The sequence below is a fragment of the Bufo bufo genome, chromosome 6 (assembly GCF_905171765.1).
Source record: "Bufo bufo chromosome 6, aBufBuf1.1, whole genome shotgun sequence".
NCBI classification, from domain to species: Eukaryota; Metazoa; Chordata; class Amphibia; order Anura; family Bufonidae; genus Bufo; species Bufo bufo.
The window spans coordinates 356,677,335-356,704,338 of record NC_053394.1 but is presented as its reverse complement, the minus strand read 5'-3'; the positions used below and the strand labels follow the sequence as shown (position 1 = coordinate 356,704,338).

Below are 27,004 nucleotides of genomic sequence, written 5' to 3'. Positions count from 1 at the left end.
ATTCCGTTTCCTTGAATCCACCATGACGGCCCACCTTGAGATTGACCCTTGACCTCTGTAGGGGCAGGAACACATAGAGAGTTTAAGAACCCCCCACCCCTCCACCTCCTCAGTGCTTTACAATTACCCGAAAAGGTGGAACAAAAGTAAAAGGATATTAATCCATACCCTTAAACTCCTATCTATCCGTAAGTATGCAAAGATATATTCGTAAGCATATATCTCCCCTTTTTTTTTTTTTTGGGAAGGGGAATAGTATGGGCCGTCATGGTGGATTCAAGGAAACGGAATTACCGGTAAGTCTAATTGCGGTTTTTCCATTTCATCCACCATGACGGCCCACCTTGAGACATAACAGATAACTAAAAGGGTGGGGATAACGCCTGTAAAACCCTCCGGCCGAAAAGAGTTTCATTCGAATCCGGAAGATTAAGACGGTAATGTTTTACAAAGGTATTGGTGCTTGACCAGGTTGCAGCCTTGCAAATCTGGTCAAGCGAGACTCCTCCTTTCTCAGCCCAAGAGGAGGCAGTGGCCCTAGTAGAGTGGGCCTTAACATTATCAGGACTGGGTATATTCTGGAACCTGTAACAATATTCAATGGTGGATCTGATCCATCTGGCTATGGAAGACCTAGCTAGTTTCTTTCCCTTATTTTTCCCCGAAAACTGAACAAGGAGATTGCCATCAACCCTAAAATCCCTGGTATAATCCAGGTACTGGATCACTGTATCCCTGACATCTAAGAGATGTAAATTAACACTAGACCCTGAAGATTCAGATCTGGGGATGGAAGGTAGAAAGATCTCCTGTTCCCGATGGAAGGGAGAGACTACTTTTGGGAGAAAACCTGGATCGAGAGTTAAACGGATGTGATCTTGGGTGATCTGGAGGTAGGGTTCCCTACAAGAAAGGGCCTGGATCTCTCCAATACGTCTTGCTGAGGTGATAGCAATTAGAAAGGCAGTTTTTAGGGAAAGGTGTTTTAAAGAGATTTCTGATAACGGTACGAAGGGAGGTTTTGTTAGGCCTTCTAGGACTATGTTAAGGTCCCAAGTAGGAGCCCTTGATTTCAGAGAGGGTCTCAATCTTGAAACCGCTCTAAAGAACCTCCTGATCCATCTGTGGTTAGCTAGGCTGCAGTCATAAAAGGAGCTGAGAGCAGAAACCTGGACTTTCAGGGTACTAGGTCTTAGGCCCAATTCCAAGCCGCACTGTAGAAAATCCAAGATCCTATTGATGGGAGGGGAGGAGGTGTCTGGGCGCTCCACTCCTAACCAGGAACAGTATCTCTTCCAGATCTTTAGGTAGATGGCAGACGTCACATTTTTCCTACTGGCCCTTAGGGTAGATATCACTTTTTCTGAAAGACCCCTGTTTCTTAATGTCTCGCTCTCAGGATCCAGACTGACAGTTTGAATATCCCGGGGTCTGGATGACGTAGAGGGCCCTGGACTAGAACATCTTTCTGGAAAGGGATTTCCCATGGATCTTCCAGCGATAGCTGTTTTAGAGTGGAGAACCAACTCCTCTTCGGCCACAAAGGGGCTATTAAGATCAGAGTAGTTGGTTCCCCTAGGAGTTTCTGGATGACCCTGGGAAGAAGAGGTATTGGGGGGAAGGCGTAGGCCAGGTTCCAATTCCAGTGTATCGATAGGGCATCGATTGCCCAGGGTCTGTCTTCCCGGTTTAGGGAGCAGAAGCATTCCACCTGCGCATTCTTTCTGGAGGCGAACAAGTCTACCTCCGGACGGCCCCATCTTTCCGAGATCTTCCGGAAGATGTCCCTGTTCAGAGACCATTCTCCTGGATCTATCGTCCTCCTGCTCAGGAAATCTGCTATGGTATTTTCGCAGCCCTTTAGGTGGATGGCGGAGAGAGATAAGACGTTCTCTTCTGCCCAGGAGAAGATTCTTCTTGCTAACACACCCAAAGGCCGTGACCTTGTCCCTCCTTGATGTCGCAGATAGGCCACCGTTGTGGTGTTGTCGGACATTACTCTTAGGTGTTGCCCTTTTAAAAAACTCTCTCCCCTTACTAACGCCTCCAGGACTGCATACAGCTCTCTGTAGTTTGAGGATTTGACTCGTATCTCGGCTGGCCAGGAGCCCTGTAGAAGATGATCTCCAATCTTTGCACCCCAGCCTCCGAGGCTTGCGTCCGTGATAACCTGAACTGCCGGATGTTTCTGCCACTGTAGGCCTCCGAGCAGTCTTCCTCTTTCTTTCCACCAGTCTAGGTCTGTTTTTACGGCCTGCGGGATCCGGAAAGTCTTGTCCAGACTTACCTGCTTCCCGTCCCAGATGCCTAGGATCCAACTCTGGATCACCCTTGTGTGGCCTTGGCACCAGGCAACCGAAGGGATGCAGGCTGTTAAGCTTCCCAGGAGACTCATGGCCTTCCGGATGGAGCAACTGCGAGACATCTGAAATGCTCGGATCTTTTCCACTAGAGTCGTGGTCTTGTCCCGAGGGAGGAAGGTTCTTAACAGGGATGAGTCCAGCTCCACACCCAGGAACCTTATTCTCCTGGATGGGATTAGGGTGGATTTCTTTAGATTTATGATCCAGCCGAGATTGTTTAGGAATTCCGAGAATCTTTGCGTAGCTCGGAGGTTCTCGGACTGTGTTTTGCCCAGAATCAGGAAGTCGTCGAGATATGGGATGATTGTAATTCCCTCTTGACGAAGATAGGCCACCATCTCTACTACTACTTTTGTGAAGACCCTGGGGGCCGAGGAGATACCGAAGGGAAGGGCCACATATTGAAAGTGATGGATTGATCCGTCTTGACCCTTTATAGCAAATCTTAGATACCTCTGAGAGAGATGATGAATGGGGACGTGGTAGTAGGCGTCCTTTAAATCGATCGATGTCATGAACGCCCCCTTCAGGATCAGGGGAATTATGGATGGGATTGTTTCCATCCTGAACCTCCTGTATAGAATGGACTTGTTTAGGGGTTTTAAGTTTATAATGGTGCGAAAGGATTGGTCTGGCTTTTTTATTAGAAAAAGGCTGGAATAAAACCCTCTCCTTTCCTCTGGGATAGGGACCCTTTGAATCACCCCTAGGTCCAAGAGGTCTTGGACGCCCTGCCAAATTTTTGGAAGTTCTGATCTGCGCTGGTGTGAGATGCAGAATCTTCCTGGGGGGACTGATGCGAATTCTATCTTGTAGCCCTGAGAGATTACATTTAGAACCCAGGGATTTGAAGTTACCTGTTTCCAGGAAGATAGAAAACCCATCAGTCGCCCCCCTACTCTGGCGTCACTGCTGTTTGTTTGGTCTATTTTGGGGGTTGAGTATGAAGCCTCTTCCTCTCCCTCCTTTGGGATAGCTCCATCGGCCAGTTTTCCCTTTCCCCCTGTAGGATCTCTGCTGAGGCTGGAATTGACGAAAGGGCTTCTTTTTAGAATCTTTCTCCTCTGGGAACCCCTTTTTCTTGTCTGCTGCCCCCTCTAGGATTTTATCCAAAGTGGGACCGAAGACAAATTCCCCTGAGAAGGGGATGGAGCAGAGTTTAGCCTTGGAAGCCTTGTCCCCGGACCAGGCCTTCATCCATAAAGCCCGCCGGGCTGCATTAGAAAGAGCCGCATCCTTGGCTGAGAAGCGGATCGACTCTGCAGAAGCATCGGCCAGAAATGCAGTGGCGGAGCGTAGAAGAGGGAGCGAGTCTCTGATCTCTTCTCTTGGGGTTTTATTTTTCAGGTGTACGTCCAACTCCCCTAGCCATATATGCATTGCTCTAGCAACAGAAGTAGCAGCGATATTAGTCTTGACCCCAAACATGGCTGATTCCCAGGATTTTTTTAGGAGCCCGTCCGCCTTTCTATCCATAGGATCGTTCAACTGTGAGGAGTCTTCAAAGGGTAGAGCGGTCTTCTTTACTACCTTAGCCACTTGTAGATCCACTTTAGGGGTCTGATTGTAAGGTTTGCATTCAGTCGGATCAAAGCAGAGCCTGTTTCTGAACTCCTTAGGAACGCCTAACCTCTTCTCCGGGTCTGACCATTCTTCCATTATCATCTCCTTTATATTTTCATTAATAGGAAAAACTATAGGGGATTTAGATCTAAGGCCCCCAAACATTTCGTCTTGTACCGTACGAGGTTTAGGGGTATCCTCGATACCCATTGTGGATCTAACTGCTCTCAGCAGCTCCTCCATTTCATCAGCGGAGAAGAAATATTTTTTATCCTCGTCCGGAATTTCCCCGTCAGACAAGGGTTCCTCATCAGGAAATTGTCTGGATGAGATGGAAGCCACTTCCACCTCCTCGCCCTCAGAGGAGGAGATAGCGGACAACTTGCGTTTCTTGGAGGGGATAGGAGTACTAGCGGGGGTTGTCAGGGTGGCTAAAGAGGACTTAATTTCGTCTGCAATAAAAGATTTCATTTCAGACAGAATATCTGGTTGTTCTTCTTTCCAAATTTCCGATGTGCAAGATTTGCACAACCTTTTTTTGTAGTTCTCAGGGAGACGCTTTGAACAAGCGCAGCATTTTAGGAGTTTGGATTTTGGCTTTGACTCCTTGCTGCCCTGGAGAGGAAACAACCAGATATGCCAATTAGAATTTCAATGTCAAAAGACTGAAATATATACCCCCCAGAAGGGGACTCACGGTACTGGCAGTAGTGGGATCAGGGCCTTCCTGGCGGGGAGCAGGTGTCTCAGACATCGCGGTGCTGCAGTCAAGAGCTGGAGGGAACCGCGGTCTCTTTCCTTTTCAAATTTCCCGGCGTCTGACGTCATCAAGCTGCGCCTCTAGTGACGGCAAGAGCCGGTGCCACACGAGCCTATGAGAGGATGCGTGCGGCGTCCGGCCTGCCTCCTCGCCGTACCTGCTCCCCCAGCCGGTCACAAGCGCACAGCATGCAGAGGAAGAGCGTCGCATACCGCACACCGCGCGCCCATGAATCCGGCACCCCCGACTGCTTCCCTAAGGAGGGAAGGAAGTACAAGAGGTATGGGGGAGGGCCACAGGCCTCAGCATAGGCCGAGACGAGGGTCCTCGATGTTCCAAGCTGGCCAGCCTTAGCCCATGCCGCGGGAGGCCAGCTGGAGAACCTGCAAAGCAAAAACTAACGATGTAATCCTCCCTGAGGAGGATCCTCTCCACGTGTTGGCCCCTGTAGGGGCAGGAAAGCACTGAGGAGGTGGAGGGGTGGGGGGTTCTTAAACTCTCTATGTGTTCCTGCCCCTACAGAGGTCAAGGGTCAATCTCAAGGTGGGCCGTCATGGTGGATGAAATGGAAAGATGCCTAAAGCACCAATGCCTTCTCAAACTGCTGATCAGCAGGGCTCCTGGATGTTCAACCTGAACTGATCAAATACTGATGACCTAGCAGGAAGATAGGTCATCAGTATAAAACTTCCAGAAAACCCCTTTATAGGCTCTCTGGTATCAACTACAACTCCCCAAAAAGACCCTGCTAACTTTTCTCATTACCACCACCACCACCAAGGTAACTCCCATTATGCACTCAAGGATTGTTTCTCTCTTCAGGGACATGCAACCCAAAGAGAATTTGAATTCTTAGTGCCAGCTAGAGTGGATATCAGTTTAAGCCTTTTAATAACCACCCCTTACAAGTCTAAGAATCTTCCAGCCCATTATAATACACCTGAGTAAAAATTTCTAAGGTGGTGCAAACCTAGCAGACCGTATAGTGCATAGGCCCATGCCACAGAAGCTTTCCAATTCCAAAGAATGTAGAGCCATGGTGCTTCTTGACTCAACCATGACAAGATGAAATTGTAGTAAAGGTGGGGCATGTACAAGTCCTGTGCATCAGTTTTCTGGTGAGTATTTCATGCAAGCCTTCTCTAATATGCAATTTTCTTATGCCATTAAAAATTGAGCACACAGACAGTCCTAGTGATGGGTGAGGCCACTGCAGCCCAAGAGACAACCTTCACTGGTGAAGGTGTAAACCCTAGCACATGATATCCAAAGAGGTGCCAAACCCTCCTAATCTGTCACTTCATGCCCCAGGCCTTTTACAAAGTACAGATCAGCTCTCATTAATTCCTGGTAAAGCCATTTGATCACACTTCATGAACACAAGGACTAGTTAAGAAATTTTAATGCAATTCCATGTACAAGTTACATTGTGACTGGTTGCAGTCTGCACAAATCTTTGTGGTTTGATAATCTATTAGAGGAATCAAGTCAAGGATCCAACTTCATGATGAGTAAACATTCAGTCGAGCTGGAACGCTCCCATCTAGGAAGAAAAGGGTTGTTAGAACTGCAGGAAAAGAAATGAAATTTACATGACCGACAGCATGGTTGCCAAGTAACACTACATTAAAGGGGGTATGGATAACAGACTGGGGAGGTCCTACAAATTGGGAGCCCCATACCACTGCAGCCTTTTGAAAAAAAAAAAAAAAGGAAAAAGGAACCAGCTGGTTGGGCATCTGCATATCCCCTCCATTTCTATGGGAGACCCACAGATAGCAGTAGGACCAGTATACCCCTTTAATAAAAATGCAGCATGGCAAGCTGACCCGTTATGCAAGATCTGTATGTTAATGGCTTGTCTCATCAGGGTGAACCCTTGTTCACATCAGGGGGATGCCCCAACTTGGGACCTCCTCCTCTAAGGGACAGTCTGTGGACTGCACTCACATCCCTTTTACTGTGACTGTTAGGAGCTTAAAGGGTGAAAAACCCTCCCAAAATGTCACTATTGTAGATTTCTGAAGTAAACCTTGGAGCACAACTCAGGGAACAATTGTGTGAAAGAACCCTTAGTGAAATAACTAAAGTAGAAAAATGACAGAGGGACTCAGTTGGATCATATGAGATATGATCTTAAAGATGAGAATACCCCTTTAAGTCTAAAATTAATGTCATAAAAAACCTCACCCATGTTCTAATTATTCTGTTTATGTAGTGCCACAGTTGTATCCTGTATCCAAAAGATACGGCCCGCTCCTCTACCGCATCTCTGGGCCGCGGCTGCACAGAGAGGACCTTTATTTCACCCAGGCAGCCGGTCTGTTGCTCGGGAGTGTGCACGCCGGCTGCCACGCATGCGCATTAGAACATTCATGCTGCATCAGATAGGGAGAGGATCGGAGCTGCTGCTTGGCGGGGCTTGTTGCGGGGGTATTGAAGGCACTGGGGGTGGCTGATGGACATATTGGGGGCTGCACTTGTCTAAGGCACTTCCTTCATGGTGCATTAGCATTGCTCTGAGAGTGAGGATTGAACAGCAGAAGCTGCTTCACATAGACGGCAGGCTGCCAGAGTGATGAGTCATACATTCCTCATGAACGAGCACGCAAGGACTGAGCTCTGAGTGATGTCATAAGGAGGTGTGGCCGGCCTTCACTTGAACTGCCTAAGCCTGCCCGATCTATTCTGAATGGGGTTATAGCAGCAAGCACATGGCTTTCAGCAGGCCCCATTCAGATGAAGGGAGAAAGTTTCAAGTTTCAGAAACTTCTGCATAGTGTGAAGACACCCCAATATGGCAGCTAGAAACATGTCAAGTGTGGACTTTAACCCTTGGACAATCCCTTTTACCACACAAGACATGCAGAGTACGTAGCACGACTGCTACAGAGAGGCCTCAGTAATAGAGTGTCTTCATGAACAACATGTCAGACAGGGATAACAAACATCACAGGCTCTCCACACTGCATAAACCCCGCACAGCACAATTCTTACCTGATCAGTGCCATACTTTGTCCTTCACATGCAGCAAAGACTTGAAAGGGATACGGCAACTTAAAAAACAAAAAACAAGTGTAAAGGCATGGAACCAGAACATGACAGTCATCTGGATGTACAGAGATGGTGACAATCAGCAGGAATATTTATTCGTCAGTTATCGCATCTGACGGCACTTCCTATAATCCTGGTCTCATCCTGTGTCAACCAAAGTTATGGGGGGACCATGTTACCAGTGGAGCACTAGTTTTAGTAGATGGCCCCCTATGGTGCCCATCTCCAGCTTCACCTCCTTTATCTGCAAGCTGAGAAGTGTACCCTTCAGTGATGAATAGGCTCACTTGGCTGTTTTTAGATCTAGCACAGGTTAACCCCATGAGGACCAGGCAAATTTTTGTTTTAGCTTCTGCTTTTTACCTCCCATATGGCACCATTTTATATTACATATGATGCACAGAGATGCTGAAAAATTCCAAATGTGCTGGTGTTTAGAAAAAGTTGGGGTTTTGTTTTTATAGTGTTCCATATGCAGTAAAACTGACCCATTACCTTTATTCTGCAGATCAGTACAATTACAGTGAAAATTTATTGTCATGTTCTGACACAAAACATTTAACTATAGAGCGGTGAGGGTGCTCTGCAGTTTTTATCGATACCATTAGAGTGTCATTGTGATCACTATTCAATTTTAAGGGGTAAAGTGATGAACAGTGAATCAGCCATTTCATTTTTTTTAGCAAGTAATAAGTTTATATTTTAATAGTATTGGCATTTTGGGATGTGGTGATGACTGATTTTTTTATTGTTTGACAAGTGTCATTTGATTATATAAACACTTACACCTATATTAAGTTCCCACAGGGCTCTTTAATATGCAATAGTCTGATGGCTTGTGCCATAGACTGCAATTAAGTACCACTACAGCACAGGGCAGTTTATGTTCCTATGGAGCCTCATCAGGCAGGAGCATTGCATGGTAGGCATAGGAGCCTCCATCAGGCTCAAGGCTACCACAGCAAACAGGGCTGTGGTAGAATCTGAGGGTTTAAGTGCCCGCGATCAGCTTCATTGCCGATTGTGTCTGCTATGTAAAACTTCTAATGCATTGGCTCCATCTTCAAAGAACTGCACCTGGATGGACAGTTATGCTCAGCTGCAGAAAGGGTGTCCTTATACTTGAGACAAAAGATGAGCGAATAGTCTGACTTTGGATGTTTCATTCAATTTGCATAAAACTTTGTTTCAATACTGTATGGAGCGAGCGCTCTGTACAGTATTAGAGTGTATTGGTTCAGATAACCAAAGTTATTACTTTGCGTATCAAATTTCTACTGTAAAGAAAAAGAAAAAAAACATTTCCCAAACTCTGGTTCAGTTCCAAGTGGTAGAATGAAACTGAACCAGAGTTCAGGAAAAGTTTTTTTTACAGAAGAAATCAATTTCTGAAATTACCTGACGTCCCATGAGACTTCACGAAGTAATGACCAGCTCAGAGCCAATACTGTACAGAGTGCTTCTTCATACAGTATCAAAACAGTTTTATGCGAATTGACTTTGGATGCATCATCCAAAGTAGATTTGCTCATCCATACTTGTGACCAAGTGATGCCCAGAGTGAGGGCTGCATCTGGTGCCCATAATATGCTAGGCTACCCGCCACTAGCTTAGTGTATGCTCAAGTGAAAGCATGTAGAAAGCAGTAAAACTAGTGAACTTACCGAGTACAGAACCGACTCAAACCTAAAAAAATAAAATAAAAATTAGAACTGCAGTTATCCGAGAATACAACGCCACTGTACATTATAGCTTTCTATATGTACTCCAGTCCAGGGACAAACTATGCCACAGGTTTCCAAGAGTCAAGACAACTTCTGAAGTGTGCTCAGATCAACCTTTATCACCACCAACAATCTGACGGTAATTCCAGCTCTTTTAAGGTTTGTCTCATCAGTGCACAAAGAGGGTGTCTAGTTCTAATCCTGGGCATTCCATCTGGGCCATGTGAAAGTTATGGAGATCAGAAGCCCAATCACTAGCTTTGCACAGTATTTGATTACATGTAGAGCCCTGAATATGGGACCAACTTCCCAGGGAGTCGCCCCAGCCACACAACTATCCCTGCACTTTTAGTCCCTGTGAGAAAGCACATTACAAGTGTTTGTTGCTCAGACAAAAGCTAGACCTTAAAGGGGGTGTCACCCACCAGACCTGTGGAGGGAAGCATACCTTGCCTGTCCCCACTGACAACTTCCCTCTGTCCAGCACTATGTTCTGGTGTGCCCATAAATTTCTGCAACCAATGACTGGTTGCAGCAGAGTCATGTCTCTGCAATATGGCACATAACCCACTGACATGCCATGTCACTTGGGGACACAACTGGCCATCCAGCTATGGTAGCATGTGACCCTCACCCATTCCAGAAGTTTCCAAGCAGGTAAAAAATAAGCTGTGACATAGCAGGAAAGTATGCCATGTGAAGCCTGGTAAACAAGAAGTCTACAAAAGCAGAACATACCCTTTTAAGACCTGTCCATAAGTGCAACTAATGATATTGCAGTTGAACAGTAGTGTGAATGTGCCCTAACCCTAAGTCCTACCTTTACCACTTCACTTTGTGCTGCCACATATCTGTTACCCAGAAGTACACAATTATGGCCCATTCACATCTGTATTTTTCTATTCACATCCATTCAGCAATTCTGCTGATCTGATGCGGACCCATTCATTTCAACAGGGCCGCAAAAGATGCCGACAGCGCACCATGTCCTATTCTTGTCTGTATTTGCAGAGAACAGGCATTTCTACCATGGACATTGTGATCTGCAAAATGCAGAACACACGGCCTGTAATTGTTTTGTGGATCCACAAAGACTGATAGTTGTGTGAATGTGCCTGGAGTAGTAGGAGCAGTATTGTGATCACTTCAGATTAAAACAAGTTACCTTGCCAGTCATGCGATGCCCTCTGGCCTCTTCCAAAACAAGGGCCCCCATACCTGAAAGATACAAGAGTACAGTTAGTACATTATAAATCATGTACATAACATGAGCTGTAACATCCATAGTGTCCTCAGAGACCAGTCTCACCACCTGCAGTCTGCCGGTAATTCCAGCTATTTAAAGGTTATTCTCATCATTGAACTACATAGGTATAGCGGTCAATAGGGCTTCCATGCACATTTAAGGAGTAGTCTTACCTCTAGTATCATTCTTTGATGTCTGGTCACACCAGCAGACACCTAGAGAGAAAAAAAATAATAATCAGGCATCCTGTCCTCAAGTTGGAAAATAAGAAAAGCCTCAGTGTGTACGGTGTCCTCATTATTTCAGACAGGGATAACAAAGCATCATCGGCTTTTCGTGCACAGCAGGTAAAAAGCTCCAATTCACCTGAGAAATAAGTCTATGGATCCAGCCTGCAGCCAAATACAGCTCCCATTGAGGCCATTAAAGGGAGCTCCTGGTGAGATGAAGTTCTGTCCTCCACAGGACAGGGAATCATCATGAGATTACAAGAACAGGGACCTGTACCCCCCATAGTGCACAGACCTGCACTAGGAACATGTGCATCGCCACGCCATCTCTATGGAACCGCTGAGAGCTGTTCTGTACCACCTACCCGTCGAAGAGCAACAGGGAACATTCAACCTGATATGCCCAGTCATTTTAGGGGTATAGGCCCGCCATTCTCAAGATAGTGGAGGTCCAGCAGACAGGCCTACCATTCAATAGAATTCCCTTTAGGATCTATAGACTGGATCCCTTAGTGGTGGCAAGCTACAAAGATTTTAGGCAGGGTCAATAGGAGGCACCATATGCTCCTACCCCAGAGAGTATGGCGTGTTAATATAAAATGTGAACACAGATCAATAGGCGGCATAGCAGCACCAAGCAATATTTTACTGGACCCCGCTAAAGTTCAATCTTACCAAAGACTAAAGGCCCCTTTAGAGCAGACAATTGTCAGGAAGGAAGCGTTCCTCCCTAGCAATGACTTACTCATCGGTGAAGGAGACCTGTATTTACATGCAGTGATCTCCTCTATAGTATGGGGAGGGGCACTATAATGACACTCATCCCCATAAAAGATCGATTTACCCAATGAATAAACATTCCACGTTCATCAGCAAGACCTTCACTATAGCAGATCACCAATTAGCATTCTGAGGAACTCCCATTATAAATGATCTGCCCAATGCTTGGTCAGTAAAAGGCACTTAAGGCATGAAAGTGGAAATTCAGGACTTGTGTTGCCACCAGACTACTTTACTGCAGTTTGTAGTAAATTGGCCCAAATCTACAGTAAAATTGACAACAGGTACAAGGAGTCAGTGCAAGACTTCCAACAAGCCATAAGTCTGTATGAGAACCTATGTCCAAGCTGGCCAATTTTGGAAGGACCAGCCAGCCATCTAATGAGTTTGTCCCAATTGACCAATGCCAAAGAAGCTAGGGTTGGGCACATTGTATTTCAATATACCCAAGAGCTCAGTGGAGACAGGTCGTGGACCATGAAGGTGTCAGAACTCACCAGCTTTAGTGTCAGCCAGGATCAAAAGGCTTCTTGAATGACATCTGCACAGCTGTCCTGTAAAAGGAGAAATCCAGGTTACTAAGAAACTGGCAAAATCAGGTACCAGTAATAACTGCAAGAGCGACCACACAACCCCCGAGAGGACATTGCCTGAGCTGGCTGATAGCAAGCATATGTAAGATGTGAGGTATGTGGTGCAAGAACAGTCTAATGCCATCCATACAGGCAGAACTACCCATCATATGTGACTGTGAATACCCTTATACTTCCAAACCATTAACGTCTGAGATGTGATGACCCACATTTATCACCAGAAGAGATGTCCACCTGCTCCTGGGCACCACATGCAGGTGGAGAATGAATGGAGGTGCCACACATGTGCCAAGATGGCTCCATTAAAACCAATGCAATCTGCCAGGCATGCCTGCTAGAAGTGAAGCGAGAGATCTGTCATCTGCACGGCCAGCCTCCATCCAATCTCCAGAAGGGTGATGCAGGTGGTGCCCCAGGAATGATGAGGGTTGTGGAACCCCCGGTCTGAAGGTAAATATGGGTCCCAAAGGCTATCAGACATGTCTAACATCCTGGGGAAAGGCTGTCAATGGGTTCAAAACCTAATCACCAAGCCACAGGATGAGTAATAAGCGTGATAGGTGGGTGGTCAGCCACTGAGACCCTCAATTAGGAGAACAGCGGTCCCATGTAAGCAGAGCATTGGTGGAGGTGCACACTGCTGCCCCAAACTAAAGGACTATGGTGGGTTACAGGAACCCCATTAGGATGAGTGGGACCCCTACCAGTCTAATAGTATGCCCCTACCCAGCAGAAATGCATTAACCCATTCCTGGAATACCCCTTAAAGCACATGACCACCATGATAAGCTATGGCAAGCCTATGCTCACCAGTCAAAACCATTATAGCTTTCTATATGTACTCCAGTCCAGGAACAAACTATGCCACAGGTTTCCAAGAGTCAAGACAACTTCTGAAGTTTGCTCAGATCAACCTTTATCACCACCAACAATCTGACGGTAATTCCAGCTCTTTTAAGGTTTGTCTCATCAGTGCACAAAGAGGGTGTCTCGTTCTAATCCTGGGCATTTCATCTGGGCCATGTGAAAGTTATGGAGATCAGAAGCCCAATCACTAGCTTTGCACAGTATTTGATTACATATAGAGCCCTGAATATGGGACCAACTTCCCAGGGAGTCGCCCCAGCCACAACTATCCCTGCACTTTGTCCCTGTGAGAAAAAGTACATTACAAGTGTTTGTTGCTCAGACAAAAGCTAGACCTTAAAGGGGGTGTCACCCACCAGACCTGTGGAGGGAAGCATACCTTGCCTGTCCCCACTGACAACTTCCCTCTGTCCAGCACTATGTTCTGGTGTGCCCATAAATTTCTGCAATGACTGGTTGCAGCAGAGCCATGTCTCCCCAAAATGGCACATAACCCACTGACATGCCACTTGGGGACACAACTGGCCATTCAGCTATGGTAGCATCTGACCCTCATCCATTCCAGAAGTTTCCAAGCTGGGACATAGCAGGAAAGTATGCCATGTGAAAGCTGGTAAACAAAGTCTACAAAAGCAGAACAAAACCTTTTAAGACATGTCCATAAGTGCAACTAATGATTTTGCAGTTAGTGTGAATGTGCCCTAACCCTGCAGTCCTATCTTTCCCACTTTTCTACTTTGTACTGCCATATATCTTAGTGTTACCCAGAAGTACAGAATTAGGGCCCATTCACACCTGTATTTTTCTATTCACATCCATTCAGCAATTTTGCACAGCTGATGCGGACCCATTCATTTCAACACGGCCGCAAAAGATGCCGACAGCACCATGTGCTGTCCGCATCTCTATTTCCATTCTGCGGCCCCACAAGTCCTATTCTTATCAATTTTTACAGAGAACAGGCATTTCTACCATGGACATTGTGATCTGCCAAATGCAGAACACACGGCCTGTAATTGTTTTGCAGATCCACAAAGACTGATAGTTGTGTGAATGTGCCTGGAGTAGTAGAACCCTGTAGTAGGGGCAGTATTGTGATCACATCAGATTAAAACAAGTTACCTTGCCAGTCATGCGATGCCCTCCGGCCTCTTCAGAAACAAGGGCCCCCATACCTGAAAGATACAAGAGTAGTTAGTACATTATAAACCATGTACATAACATGAGCTGTAACATCCATAGTGTCCTCAGAGACCAGTCTCACCACCTGCAGTCTGCCGGTAATTCCAGCTATTTAAAGGTTAATCTCATCATTGAACTACATAGGTATAGCGGTCAATAGGGCTTCCATGCACATTTAAGGAGTAGTCTTACCTCTAGTAGCATTCTTTGATGTCTGGTCACACCAGCAGACACCTAGAGAGGGAAAAAAAAAGAAAAATAATCAGGCATCCTGTCCTCAAGATGGAAAATGATAAGAAAAGCCTCAGTGTGTACGGTGTCCTCATTATTTCAGACAGGGATAACAAAGCATCATCGGCTTTTCGTGCACAGCAGGTAAAGAGCTCCAATTCACCTGAGAAATAAGTCTATGGATCCAGCCTGCAGCCAAATACTGCTCCAATTGAGGCCATAAAGGGAGATCCTGGTGAGATGAAGTTCTGTCCTCCACAGGACAGGGAATCATGAGATTACAACAGGGACCTGTACCCCCCCCATAGTGAACAGACAAGCACTAGGAACATGTGCACCGCCACTCCATCTCTATAGAACCGCTGAGCTGTTCTGTACCACCTACCCGTCTAAGAGCAACAGGGAACACTCAACCTGATATGCCAGTCATTTTAGGGGTATAGGCCCACCATTCTCAAGATAGTGGAGGTCCAGCAGACAGAGGCCTACCATTTGATAATTAGACAGGGGATCACTTAATCTAACCAGAATTCCCTGTAGGACCTATAGACTGGATCCCTTAGTGGTGGCAAGCTACAAAGATTGAGCAGGGTCAATAGGAGGCACCATATGCTCCTACCCCAGAGTATGGAGTGTTAATATAAAATGTGACCACAGATCAATAGGTGGTATAGCAGCACCAAGCAAGATGTTACTGGAACCCTCTAAAGTGCAATCTTACCAAAGACTAAAGGCCCCTTTAGAGCAGACAATTGTCAGGAGGGAAGCGTTCCTCCCTAGCAATGACTTACTCATAGGTGAAGGAGACCTGTATTCACATGCAGTGATCTCTATAGTATGGGGAGGGGCACTCTATAATGCCATCACTCATCCCCATAAAAGATCCATTTACCCAATGAATGAACATTCCACGTTCATCAGCAGGACCTTCACTATAGCAGATCACTAATGAGCATTCTGAGGAACGCTTGTTAGAAATGATCAGCCCAATGCTTGGTCAGTAATAGGCCCTTAAGGCATGAAAGTGGAAATTCAGGACTTGTGTTGCCACCAGACTACTTTACTGCAGCTTGTAGTAAATTTATTGGCCCAAATCTACGGTAAAATTGACCAGCCAGCCATCTAATGAGTTTGTCCCAATTGACCAATGCCAAAGAAGCTAGGGTTGGGCACATTGTATTTCAATATACCCAAGAGCTCAGTGGAGACAGGTCGTGGCCCATGAAGGCGTCAGAACTCACCAGCTTTAGTGTCAGCCAGGATCAAAATGCTTCTTGAATGACATCTGCACAGCTGTCCTGTAAAAGGGGAAATCCAGGTTACTAAGAAACTGGCAAAATCAGGTACCACCGATAACTGCATCATTCACAAGAGCGACCACACAACCCCCGAGAGGACATTGCCCGAGCCTGCAGATAGCAAGCATATGGGATGTGAGGTATGTGGTGCAAGAACCATCTAATGCCATCCATACTGGCAGAACTACCCATTATATGTGACTGAGGGTGTGAATACCCTTATACTTCCAAACCATTAAGGTCTGAGATGTAAAGAACCACATTTATCACCAGAAGAGATGTCCACCTGCTCCTGGGCGACACATGCAGGTGGAGAATGAATGGAGGTGCCACACATGTGCCAAGATGGCTCCATTAAAACCAATGCAATCTGCCAGGCATGCCTGCTAGAAGTGAAGCGAGAGATCTGTCATCTGCACGGCCAGCCTCCATCCAATCTCCAGAAGGGTGATGCAGGTGGTGCCCCAGGAATGATGAGGGTTGTGGAACCCCCGGTCTGAAGGTAAATATGGGTCCCAAAGGCTATCAGACATGTCTAACATCCTGGGGAAAGGCTGTCAATGGGTTCAAAACCTAATCACCAAGCCACAGGATGAGTAATAAGCGTGATAGGTGGGTGGTCAGCCACTGAGACCCTCAATTAGGAGAACAGCGGTCCCATGTAAGCAGAGCATTGGTGGAGGTGCACACTGCTGCCCCAAACTAAAGGACTATGGTGGGTTACAGGAACCCCATTAGGATGAATGGGACCCCTACCAGTATGCCCCTAGCCAGCAGAAATGCATTAACCCATTCCTGAAATACCCCTTAAAGCACATGACCACCATGATAAGCTATGGCAAGCCTATGCTCACCAGTCAAAAACATTATAGCTTTCTATATGTACTCCAGTCCAGGAACAAACTATGCCACAGGTTTCCAAGAGTCAAGACAACTTCTGAAGTGTGCTCAGATCAACCTTTATCACCACCAACAATCTGACGGTAATTCCAGCTCTTTTAAGGTTTGTCTCATCAGTGCACAAAGAGGGTGTCTAGTTCTAATCCTGGGCATTCCATCTGGGCCATGTGAAAGTTATGGAGATCAGAAGCCCAATCACTAGCTTTGCACAGTATTTGATTACATGTAGCGCCCTGAATATGGGACCAACTTCCCAGGGAGTCGCCCCAGCCACAACTATCCCTGCACTTTTAGTCCCTGTGAGAAAGTACATTACAAGTGTTTGTCGCTCAGACAAAAGCTAGACCTTAAAGGGGGTGTCACCCACCAGACCTGTGGAGGGAAGCATACCTTGCCTGTCCCCACTGCCAACTCCCCTCTGTCCAGCACTATGTTCTGGTGTGCCCATAAATTGCTGCAACCAATGACTGGTTGCAGCAGAGTCATGTCTCTGCAATATGGCACATAACCCACTGACATGCCATGTCACTTGGGGACACAACTGGCCATTCAGCTATGGTAGCATGTGACCCTCACCCATTCCAGAAGTTTCCAAGCAGGGACAAAATAAGCTGCGACATAGCAGGAAAGTATGCCATGTGAAGGCTGGTAAACAAAAAGTCTACAAAAGCAGAACAAACCCTTTTAAGACCTGTCCATAAGTGCAACTAATGATATTGCAGTTGAACAGTAGTGTGAATGTGCCCTAACCCTGCAGTCCTACCTTTCCCACTTCTCTACTTTGTGCTGCCACATATCTGAGTTACCCAGAAGTACACAATTAGGGCCCATTCACACCTGTATTTTTCTATTCACATCCATTCAGCAATTCTGATGCGGACCCATAAATTTCAACACGGCTTCAAAAGATGCAGATAGCGCACCATGTCCTATTCTTGTCCGTATTTGCAGAGAACAGGCATTTCTACCATGGACATTGTGATCTGCAAAAAGCAGAACACACGGCCTGTAATTGTTTTGCGGATCCACAAAGACTGATAGTTGTGTGAATGTTCCTGGAGTAGTAGGACCCTGTAGTAGGGGCAGTATTGTGGTCACTTCAGATTAAAACAAGTTACCTTGCCAGTCATGCGATGCCCTCTGGCCTCTTCCAAAACAAGGGCTCCCATACCTGAAAGATACAAGAGTACAGTTAGTACATTATAAACCATGTACATAACATGAGCCGTAACATCCATAGTGTCCTCAGAGACCAGTCTCACCACCTGCAGTCTGCCGGTAATTCCAGCTATTTAAAGGTTATTCTCATCATTGAACTACATAGGTATAGCGGTCAATAGGGCTTCCATGCACATAGGAGTAGTCTTACCTCTAGTAGCATTCTTTGATGTCTGGTCACACCAGCAGACACCTAGAGAAAAAAAAAAAGGAAGAATCAGGCATCCTGTCCTCAAGATGGAAAATGATAAGAAAAGCCTCAGTGTGTACGGTGTCCTCATTATTTCAGACAGGGATAACAAAGCATCATCGGCTTTTCGGCACAGCAAGTAAAGAGCTCCAATTCACCTGAGAAATAAGTCTATGGATCCAGCCTGCAGCCATATACAGCTCCCATTGAGGCCATTAAAGGGAGATCCTGGTGAGATGAAGTTCTGTCCTCCACAGGACAGGGAATCATCATGAGATTACATGAACAGGGACCTGTACCCCCCATAGTGAACAGACCTGCACTAGGAACATGTGCACTGCCACTCCATCTCTATGGAACCGCTGAGAGCTGTTCTGTACCACCTACCCGTTGAAGAGCAACAGAACACTCAACCTGATATGCCAGTCATTTTAAGGGTATAGGACCACCATTCTTAAGATAGTAGAGGTCCAGCAGACAGGCCTACCATTCAATAGAATTCCCTTTAGGATCTAGATAGACTGGATCCCTTAGTGGTGGCAAGCTACAAAGATTTTAGGCAGGGTCAATAGGAGGCACCATATGCTCCTACCCCAGAGAGTATGGAGTGTTAATATAAAATGTGACCACAGATCAATAGGCGGCATAGCAGCACCAAGCAATATTTTACTGGAACCCGCTAAAGTTCAATCTTACCAAAGACTAAAGGCCCCTTTAGAGCAGACAATTGTCAGGAGGGAAGCGTTCCTCCCTAGCAATGACTTACTCATCGGTGAAGGAGACCTGTATTTACATGCAGTGATCTCCATAGTATGGGGAGGGGCACTATAATGACATCACTCATCCCCATAAAAGATCCATTTACCCAATTAATGAACATTCGTTCATCAGCAAGACCTTCACTATAGCATATCACTAATGAGCATTCTGAGGAACGCTTGTTAGAAATGATCAGCCCAATGCTTGGTCAGTAATAGGCACTTAAGGCATGAAAGTGGAAATTCAGGACTTGTGTTGCCACCAGACTACTTTACTGCAGCTTGTAGTAAATTTATTGGCCCAAATCTACGGTAAAATTGACAACAGGTACAAGGAGTCAGTGCAAGACTTCCAACAAGCCATAAGTCTGTATGAGAACCTATGTCCAAGCTGGCCAATTTTGTAAGGACCAGCCATCTGAGTTTGTCCCAATTGACCAATGGCAAAGAAGCTAGGTTTGGGCACATTGTATTTCAATATACCCAAGAGCTCAGTGGAGACAGGTCGTGGGCCAATGAAGGAGTCAGAACTCACCAGCTTTAGTGTCAGCCAGGATCAAAAGGCTTCTTGAATGACACCTGCACAGCTGTCCTGTAAAAGGAGAAATCCATGTTACTAAGAAACTGGCAAAATCGGGTACCAGTAATAACTGGAATACCCCTTAAAGCACATGACCACCATGATAAGCTATGGCAAGCCTATGGTCACCAGTCAAAAACATTATAGCTTTCTATATGTACTCCAGTCCAGGAACAAACTATGCCACAGGTTTCCAAGAGTCAAGACAACTTCTGAAGTGTGCTCAGATCAACCTTTATCACCACCAACAATCTGACGGTAATTCCAGCTCTTTTAAGGTTTGTCTCATCAGTGCACAAAGAGGGTGTCTAGTTCTAATCCTGGGCATGCCATCTGGGCCATGTGAAAGTTATGGAGATCAGAAGCCCAATCACTAGCTTTGCACAGTATTTGATTACATGTAGAGCCCCGAATATGGGACCAACTGCCAAGGGAGTCGCCCCAGCCACAACTATCCCTGCACTTTTAGTCCCTGTGAGAAAAAAAGTACATTACAAGTGTTTGTTGCTCAGACAAAAGCTAGACCTTAAAGGGGGTGTCACCCACCAGACCTGTGGAGGGAAGCATACCTTGCCTGTCCCCACTGACAACTTCCCTCTGTCCAGCACTATGTTCTGGTGTGCCCATAAATTTCTGCAACCAATGACTGGTTGCAGCAGTCATGTCTCTGCAATATGGCACATAACCCACTGACATGCCATGGTAGCATCTGACCCTCACCCATTCTAGAAGTTTTCAAGCAGGGACAAAGGGAAACCCTAACCCTGCAGTCCTACCTTTCCCAATTTGTACTGCCATATATCTTAGTGTTACCCAGAAGTACAGAATTAGGGCCCATTCACACCTGTATTTTTCTATTCACATCCATTCAGCAATTTTGCACTGATTCATTTCAACACAGCCGCAAAAGATGCCGACAGCACACCATGTGTGGTCCGCATCTCTATTCGCCCCACAAAAAAAAAAAAAGTCCTATTCTTATCCATTTTTACAGAGAACAGGCATTTGTACCATGGACATTGTGATCTGCCAAATGCAGAATACAGCCTGTAATTGTTTTGCGGATCCACAAAGACTGAGTTGTGTGAATGTTCCTGGAGTAGTAGGACCCTGTAGTAGGGGCAGTATTGTGGTCACTTCAGATTAAAACAAGTTACCTTGCCAGACATGCGATGCCCTCCGGCCTCTTCAGAAACAAGGGCTCCCATACCTGAAAGATACAAGAGTACAGTTAGTACATTATAAATCATGTACATAACATGAGCTGTAACATCCATAGTGTCCTCAGAGACCAGTCTCACCACCTGCAGTCTGCCGGTAATTCCAGCTATTTAAAGGTTAATCTCATCATTGAACTACATAGGTATAGCGGTCAATAGGGCTTCCATGCACATTTAAGGAGTAGTCTTACCTCTAGTAGCATTCTTTGATGTCTGGTCACACCAGCAGACACCTAGAGAGAAAAAAAATAAGGAATCAGGCATCCTGTCCTCAAGATGGAAAATGAAAAAAAGCCTCAGTGTGTACGGTGTCCTCATTATTTCAGACAGGGATAACAAAGCATCATCGGCTTTTCGTGCACAGCAGGTAAAGAGCTCCAATTCAGGGCTCCAGACTAAATATATATCTATATATCTCAAGGAGCCATTGGCTCCTAACCTGAAAAATTTAGTCGCCTAACTTCATATAATTACGGTATAATAAAACAGATTTTTTTAATTTAAAATTGGATTTTTTATATAAAATGCTTTGAGGAAAATATATTACCATCCAAAAGGTTATTCCATCATGAAATAAAGATTAGTTTTTTAATTATGTAGAATAAGGCTGTACGTGGACTCCCATATTGTTGAATGGATTAGGCAGTGGCTGAGGGACAGGCAACAGAGGGTTGTAGTCAATGGAGTATATTCCGACCATGGTCTTGTTACCAGTGGGGTACCTCAGGGATCTGTTCTGGGACCCATATTGTTTAATATCTTTATCAGCGAAATTGCAGAAGGCCTCGATGGTAAGGTGTGTCTTTTTACTGATGACAAAGATTTGTAACCGGGTTGATGTTCCTGGAGGGATACACCAAATGGAAAAGGAGTAAGGAAAACTAGAGGACTGGTCAAAAATCTGGCAACTAAAATTTAATGTTGATAAGTGCAAGATAATGCACCTGGGACGTAAAAACCCAAGAGCAGAATATAAAATCAGTGATACAGTCCTAACCTCAGTATCTGAGGAAAGGGATTTAGGGGTCATTATTTCAGAAGACTTAAAGGTAGGCAGACCATGTCATAGAGCAGCAGGAAATGCTAGCAGAATGCTTGGGTGTATAGGGAGAGGCATTACCAGTAGAAAGAGGGAGGCGCTCATGCCGCTCTACAGAGCACTAGTGAGACCTCATTTGGAGTATTGTGCGCAGTACTGGAGACCATATCTCCAGAAGGATATTGATACTTTGGAGAGAGTTCAGAGAAGAGCTACTAAACTGGTACATGGATTGCAGGATAAAACTTACCAGGAAAGATTAAAGGACCTTAATATGTATAGCTTGGAAGAAAGACGAGACAGAGGGGATATGATAGAAACTTAAATACATAAAGGGAATCAACAAGGTCAAAGAATATTTAAAAGAAGAAAAACTACCACAAGAGGACACAGTTTTAAAATTAGAGGGGCAAAGGTTTAAAAGTAACATCAGGAAGTATTACTTTACTGAGAGTAGTGGATGCATGGAATAGCTTTCCTGCAGAAGTGGTAGCTGCAAATACAGTGAAGGAGTTTAAGCATGCATGGGATAGGCATAAGGCCATCCTTCATATAAGATAGGGCCAGGGGGTATTCATAGTATTCAGTATATTGGGCAGACTAGAAGGGCCAAATGGTTCTTATCTGCCGACACATTCTAGGTTTCTATATGTGTAATTTTTTTGGTAAATAAATTCCTTTCACAATGTCCTGCTCTTCCAGAGGTTTTTGTAAGATTGGGCAGTTTCTCTGTCTACAAGATATCAGATGCTTGTTTACTTTTGCAGTTCTCAAAACTGAATTTGACTCAGCAGAGATCACATGCCTCTTCACAGCAAAAATGTTATAACATGAACAGCGTTGAGAAAAATAACTTAATCCTAACTTCTACAAACCTATGAATGCAGAATCAACCTAATCAAACTAATATGAAAAGTTATTCTAAAAATCTTCCATCTACTTGCATATTATAAGTTATACCAGCAAGAATTAGTCTATGTAGAAAACCGATTTAAATCAAGCCTTACTGACTAGTGATTTAAATCAAATACACCCTGATAGGATCACAGAAAATAATGCACTATAATAGATGCAAGCATAACTATGGACTAAGCCCTCACTATTGATAAAATCTAAGACACTTGCTCAATACATTTGATCAAAACAAATCTAAGCCCACCTACCAAGAGACAAGGTGGTCTCCGTTCAGGAGCGTCCTACACTAAACCTGCCTATGCCGTTATGCATTTATGTTCAGGAGCGCAGACCCCGCACATAGTGTGTTACTCCTAGTTACCTCCATGTGCAGCAGAAACTAGTGGGAGGAGCACACACCTATATGTATTTATTTTACCCCCGATTTGTTTAACTTGTCTTGGAGTGGCACCTTCATTTGTGAATACGCTCCTATTTTGGGAGTAGTATTCATGTGCACTTTTGCCCCACCTAATAGGCGACCTTGATAAGGTGGTACATATAGGTATGTGCTCTTCCTCCCACCAGTTGCTATTGCACATGGAGGCAACTAGGAGCAACACCCTATGTGCGGGGTCCGCGCTCCTGAACATAAATGCATAACGGCATAGGCAGGTTTAGTGTAGGACCCTCCTGAATGGAGACCACCTTGTCGCTTGGTAGGTGGGCTTAGATGTGTTTTGATCAAATGTATTGAGCAAGTGTCTCAGATTTTATCAATAGAGTGAGGGTTTAGTCCATAGTTATGCTTGCATCTATTATAGTGCATTATTCTCTGACTGTATAAGGTAGCCATGTACATCCACAACATTCATCATATCGTGCAGGATGTTTTATACATTTTTCTTCCCCCATGATTGGCAGTGTAATAGGCCCTTAAAGGGATTGTCACCAAGCTTTGGGCTATAGAGCTGCAGACATGCACGGCTAGATCGCCGCAGTGCTGGGCTCCTTTGCGGGCATGGCTGGGCACCAGGAAGGTTCGTACAGCCCCTTGGACACATACAAGAATAATTTACATATCTCAAATCCTTTTTTTAAAGAAAATAAAAGCACACAGCCCTATAGGACCGGTATATTGCAGACATGCTAGCGGCGATCTAGCCATGCATGTCCGCAGCTCTATAGCCCAAAAGTTAGTGACAGAATCCCTTTAAGGCATGGAAAGTCAGGACTTGTGTTGCCACCAGACTACTTTACTGCAGCTTGTTGGAACTTTATTGGCTCAAACCTACAGTAAGATGGACACCAACAGGTACAGGTAGTCAGTGCAAGGCTTCCAACAAGCCATGAAAAGGTTCATACACAGACTTATGTCCAAGCTGGCCATTTTTGGAAGGAGCAGCCAGCCATCAAATGAGTTTGTCCTAATTGACCAATGCCAAAGAAGCTAGGGTTGGGCACATTGTATTTCAATATACCCAAGCTCAGTGGAGACAGGTCGTGGCCCATGAAGGCGTCAGAACTCACCAGCTTTAGTGTCAGCCAGGATCAAAAGGCTTCTTGAATGACATCTGCACAGCTGTCCTGTAAAAGGGGAAATCCAGGTTACTAAGAAACTGGCAAAATCAGGTACCACCGTTAACTGCATCATTCACAAGAGCGACCACACAACCCCCGAGAGGACATTGCCTGAGCCGGCTGATAGCAAGCATATGTGGGATGTGAGGTATGTGGTGCAAGAACAGTCTAATGCCATCCATACTGGCAGAACTACCCATCATATGTGACTGTGTGAATACCCTTATACTTCCAAACCATTAACGTCTGAGATGTGATGCCCCACATTTATCACCAGAAGAGATGTCCACCTACTCCTAGGCACCACATGCAGGTGGAGAATGAATGGAGGTGCCACACGTGCTCAGATGGCTCCATTCAAACCAATGCACCAGGCATGCCTGCTAGAAGTGAAGAGAGAGATCCGTCATCTGCATGGCCAGCCTCTAGAAGGGTGATGCAGGTGGTACCCCAGGCATGATGAGGGTTGTGGAAACCCCTGTCCTGAAGGTAAATATGGGTCCCATAGGCTATCAGACATGTCTAATATCCTGGGGAAAGGCTGTCAATGGGTACAAACCTAATCACCACCAAACCACAGGATGAGTAATAAGTGTGATGGGTGGGTGGTCAGCCACCGAGACCCTCAATTAGGAGAACAGGGGTGCCATGTGAGCAGAGCATTGGTGGAGGTGCACACTGCTGCCCCAAACTAAAGGACCATCTATGGTGGGTCACAGGAACCCCATTAGGATGAGTGGGACCCCTACCAGTCTGCCCCTAGCCAGCAGAAATGCATTAACCCATTCCTGGAATACCCCTTAAAGTACATGACCACCATGATAAGCTATGGCAAGCCCATGGTCACATAGGTCACAAAAACAACCACAGCTCTCAGCTTCCAGGGCATGCTGGGTGTTGTAGTATCAGAACAGAGACGTGTTGGCCATCATAACTCTAGATATAACCCATTGGCCCCCCAGTACTACCCGTGGCACTACCAACAAAACAATGCCACCTCCAGCTAAAGATAAGCCTAGAACAGGCCCCAAGGCACCCTCCTGCCACGGATGGCACCGGATTGTGCACAGAAGGAGAACGTACCTCACTCCTGCTGCTACCGCCATGCTAAAAGACCATACACGGATGTAAAGCGAGTTTTTATAGTACGGAAATCCCGCTCATCAGGCACCGCGATGCTAACAGGAGCATGTCGGGAAATGTAGTCCTAAGTGATTCTACAGCGCATGCGTCCTTCAGTAAACGACCGAGGAGATTCATTATTATTCAGCAAAATAACGACACGAAGTAGAGCCGAGTTACCTTTTAATCTGCGGATGAATTTGCAGGAAATGTGATTGTTTCCTTTTTCCCCCCTCGTTCCGCTGAGGTGTAATGTGGCAGAGTGATCACTAGGTGGCGCTCTTTAGCCATATACTGTAGAACCCATGCGCAGTGCGGGGAATGTTACCCTGCTCAGTGCACTGTAAAGTGCACCTGGATGAAGGGGGGCTGCCATGGTGAGAAATATTGCTGGTGGCATGAAGATCCACCAGGGGCTGGAAGTGCTGAACGGCTGATCTGGAGAGATAATGAGATTTCTGACTTTGCATAGTACTTGGACCATTAAGCAGACGGTTAATTAGAAATGAAATGGAAGATTACCCTCTTATAGAGAGATAAAGGCATAATCGAGCCCTGCGTCTGTATCCTTGTGCCTTGGTAGTCACCGCTGTGCTATCACTCCCCTGCCCGTTATTAATGGTAATGGGGATCCACGCACCGTCACCGACTTCATCCCTCTCCTTTTTTATTTGCAAGGAGTCACTTGGAATTTGTGCAATGCTGGCCCGCTGCCATTCCCCAGAAAAACAAATCCTTCTCTAGAAAACTATGACGCCGTCTTCCTGATAATTGGGCTTTAGAGCGTAATTTTCCATGAATAAATAATTTTGCTAATAAACAGACAAAACGTGACTAAAACCGGATGCTTGTCCTAGATGCGCGGCGGGAACAAATATTACACTACATCTGTCTGAAAGCTGCTTTATGCCAGGCGCACACTTGGTGGTAGTGCCACATCATAAAGCCGTGGTGCAACCGCACCGCACACATACCGTGAATTCCATTCCAGTGGGCGGCTGAGAGGGCATCTCCAGGTATTTTCCTGCCTGATGAGACAGGAACCATAAGTAATGGTAGAACGGCAGTGACTGGGATCGGTGAAGGTAGTAATCTCTTGTTTAAAAGGGCATCTGTCAGCAGTTTTGTACGTATGAAACTGTCACGCCTTGCCCTGTGAATGTGCGGAGATCTGCCAGGCTGGCTGCACATGTCTGATTTTTCTCTTTGTTTTGGTTTGAGCTGGATCCATCTTCCCTCAGGTGTACTGGGTTGATTATGAGCGAGGCTATTTATCCCTCCTCCCCCCCAGTGGCCTGTGTGGGTTATAGTTCTTTCCTGGGAGCTCTTGATTTCTGGTGGATCGTCTGCACCAGCTCTGCTCAAGATAAGTCCTCTCCTTCCTTTCCCTTTGTGTGTTTTATCTAGGCCTCTAGGGAGACGCTTGCTTCTTCCCTTTTCCCTGCTGCTTAGGGTTTGCCCAAGGTGTTCAGGTTTAGGCACGAGGGCATGTGCATATCCACCCTAAGGGTATGCACATGGGCACAGCAGTTTAGGGATCGCTAGGAGGTGACCATTTTCTCCCTAGCTTTTGGGCCTAGTTGTTTATTCTGTTTGTTTTCCAGTGTTTGG

At 45.7% G+C, this 27,004-nt stretch overlaps 1 protein-coding gene, 1 long non-coding RNA gene and 13 other non-coding genes across 18 annotated transcripts; all 15 read right to left on the bottom strand.

Moving 5' to 3' along the window:
* Positions 1-245: 245 nt before the first annotated feature.
* On the bottom strand, positions 246-1,846 carry LOC121004056. Its single transcript, XM_040436119.1, has 2 exons — positions 962-1,846; positions 246-930 (listed from the first exon to the last, which is right to left on the bottom strand). Exons 1-2 carry the CDS (start codon positions 1,800-1,802, stop codon positions 863-865), a joined length of 909 nt encoding a protein of 302 aa, XP_040292053.1. The 5' UTR covers positions 1,803-1,846; the 3' UTR covers positions 246-862.
* A 4,226-nt stretch (positions 1,847-6,072) lies between these two features.
* LOC121004084 lies at positions 6,073-25,393 on the bottom strand. Of its 4 annotated transcripts, XR_005779654.1 has the most exons (16): positions 25,355-25,393; positions 24,221-24,277; positions 20,949-20,990; positions 20,695-20,747; positions 19,493-19,549; positions 18,161-18,202; positions 17,910-17,962; positions 15,835-15,891; positions 14,555-14,596; positions 14,303-14,355; positions 12,218-12,274; positions 10,884-10,925; positions 10,630-10,682; positions 9,405-9,426; positions 7,684-7,742; positions 6,073-6,229 (listed from the first exon to the last, which is right to left on the bottom strand). It is a non-coding gene; the product is annotated as an uncharacterized LOC121004084 (long non-coding RNA). The 4 variants fall into 4 exon arrangements; XR_005779657.1 differs by lacking the exon at positions 12,218-12,274; XR_005779655.1 differs by lacking the exon at positions 19,493-19,549.
* On the bottom strand, positions 7,818-7,890 carry LOC121006685. Its single transcript, XR_005780368.1, has one exon. It is a non-coding gene; the product is annotated as a small nucleolar RNA SNORD49 (small nucleolar RNA).
* LOC121006166 lies at positions 9,567-9,639 on the bottom strand. The gene has a single exon (XR_005780033.1). It is a non-coding gene; the product is annotated as a small nucleolar RNA SNORD65 (small nucleolar RNA).
* LOC121006703 lies at positions 10,755-10,825 on the bottom strand. The gene has a single exon (XR_005780385.1). It is a non-coding gene; the product is annotated as a small nucleolar RNA SNORD65 (small nucleolar RNA).
* LOC121006683 lies at positions 10,980-11,045 on the bottom strand. The gene has a single exon (XR_005780366.1). It is a non-coding gene; the product is annotated as a small nucleolar RNA R38 (small nucleolar RNA).
* LOC121006163 lies at positions 13,216-13,288 on the bottom strand. Its single transcript, XR_005780030.1, has one exon. It is a non-coding gene; the product is annotated as a small nucleolar RNA SNORD65 (small nucleolar RNA).
* On the bottom strand, positions 14,426-14,496 carry LOC121006701. The gene has a single exon (XR_005780383.1). It is a non-coding gene; the product is annotated as a small nucleolar RNA SNORD65 (small nucleolar RNA).
* LOC121006682 lies at positions 14,660-14,725 on the bottom strand. The gene has a single exon (XR_005780365.1). It is a non-coding gene; the product is annotated as a small nucleolar RNA R38 (small nucleolar RNA).
* LOC121006165 lies at positions 16,838-16,910 on the bottom strand. Its single transcript, XR_005780032.1, has one exon. It is a non-coding gene; the product is annotated as a small nucleolar RNA SNORD65 (small nucleolar RNA).
* On the bottom strand, positions 18,035-18,105 carry LOC121006702. The gene has a single exon (XR_005780384.1). It is a non-coding gene; the product is annotated as a small nucleolar RNA SNORD65 (small nucleolar RNA).
* On the bottom strand, positions 18,262-18,327 carry LOC121006681. Its single transcript, XR_005780364.1, has one exon. It is a non-coding gene; the product is annotated as a small nucleolar RNA R38 (small nucleolar RNA).
* LOC121006164 lies at positions 19,759-19,831 on the bottom strand. Its single transcript, XR_005780031.1, has one exon. It is a non-coding gene; the product is annotated as a small nucleolar RNA SNORD65 (small nucleolar RNA).
* Positions 20,820-20,890, bottom strand: LOC121006700. The gene has a single exon (XR_005780382.1). It is a non-coding gene; the product is annotated as a small nucleolar RNA SNORD65 (small nucleolar RNA).
* Positions 21,047-21,112, bottom strand: LOC121006680. Its single transcript, XR_005780363.1, has one exon. It is a non-coding gene; the product is annotated as a small nucleolar RNA R38 (small nucleolar RNA).
* Positions 25,394-27,004: the final 1,611 nt, after the last annotated feature.

Excerpts from the sequence above, each read along its gene's own strand:
- LOC121004056 (XM_040436119.1), bottom strand. The coding sequence starts at position 1,802 with ATGGTCTCTGAACAGGGACATCTTCCGGAAGATCTCGGAAAGATGGGG. Across the intron at positions 931-961 it reads CCTTTCCCTAAAAACTGCCT|TGGAGAGATCCAGGCCCTTT; the intron begins TTCTAATTGCTA and ends AGCAAGACGTAT.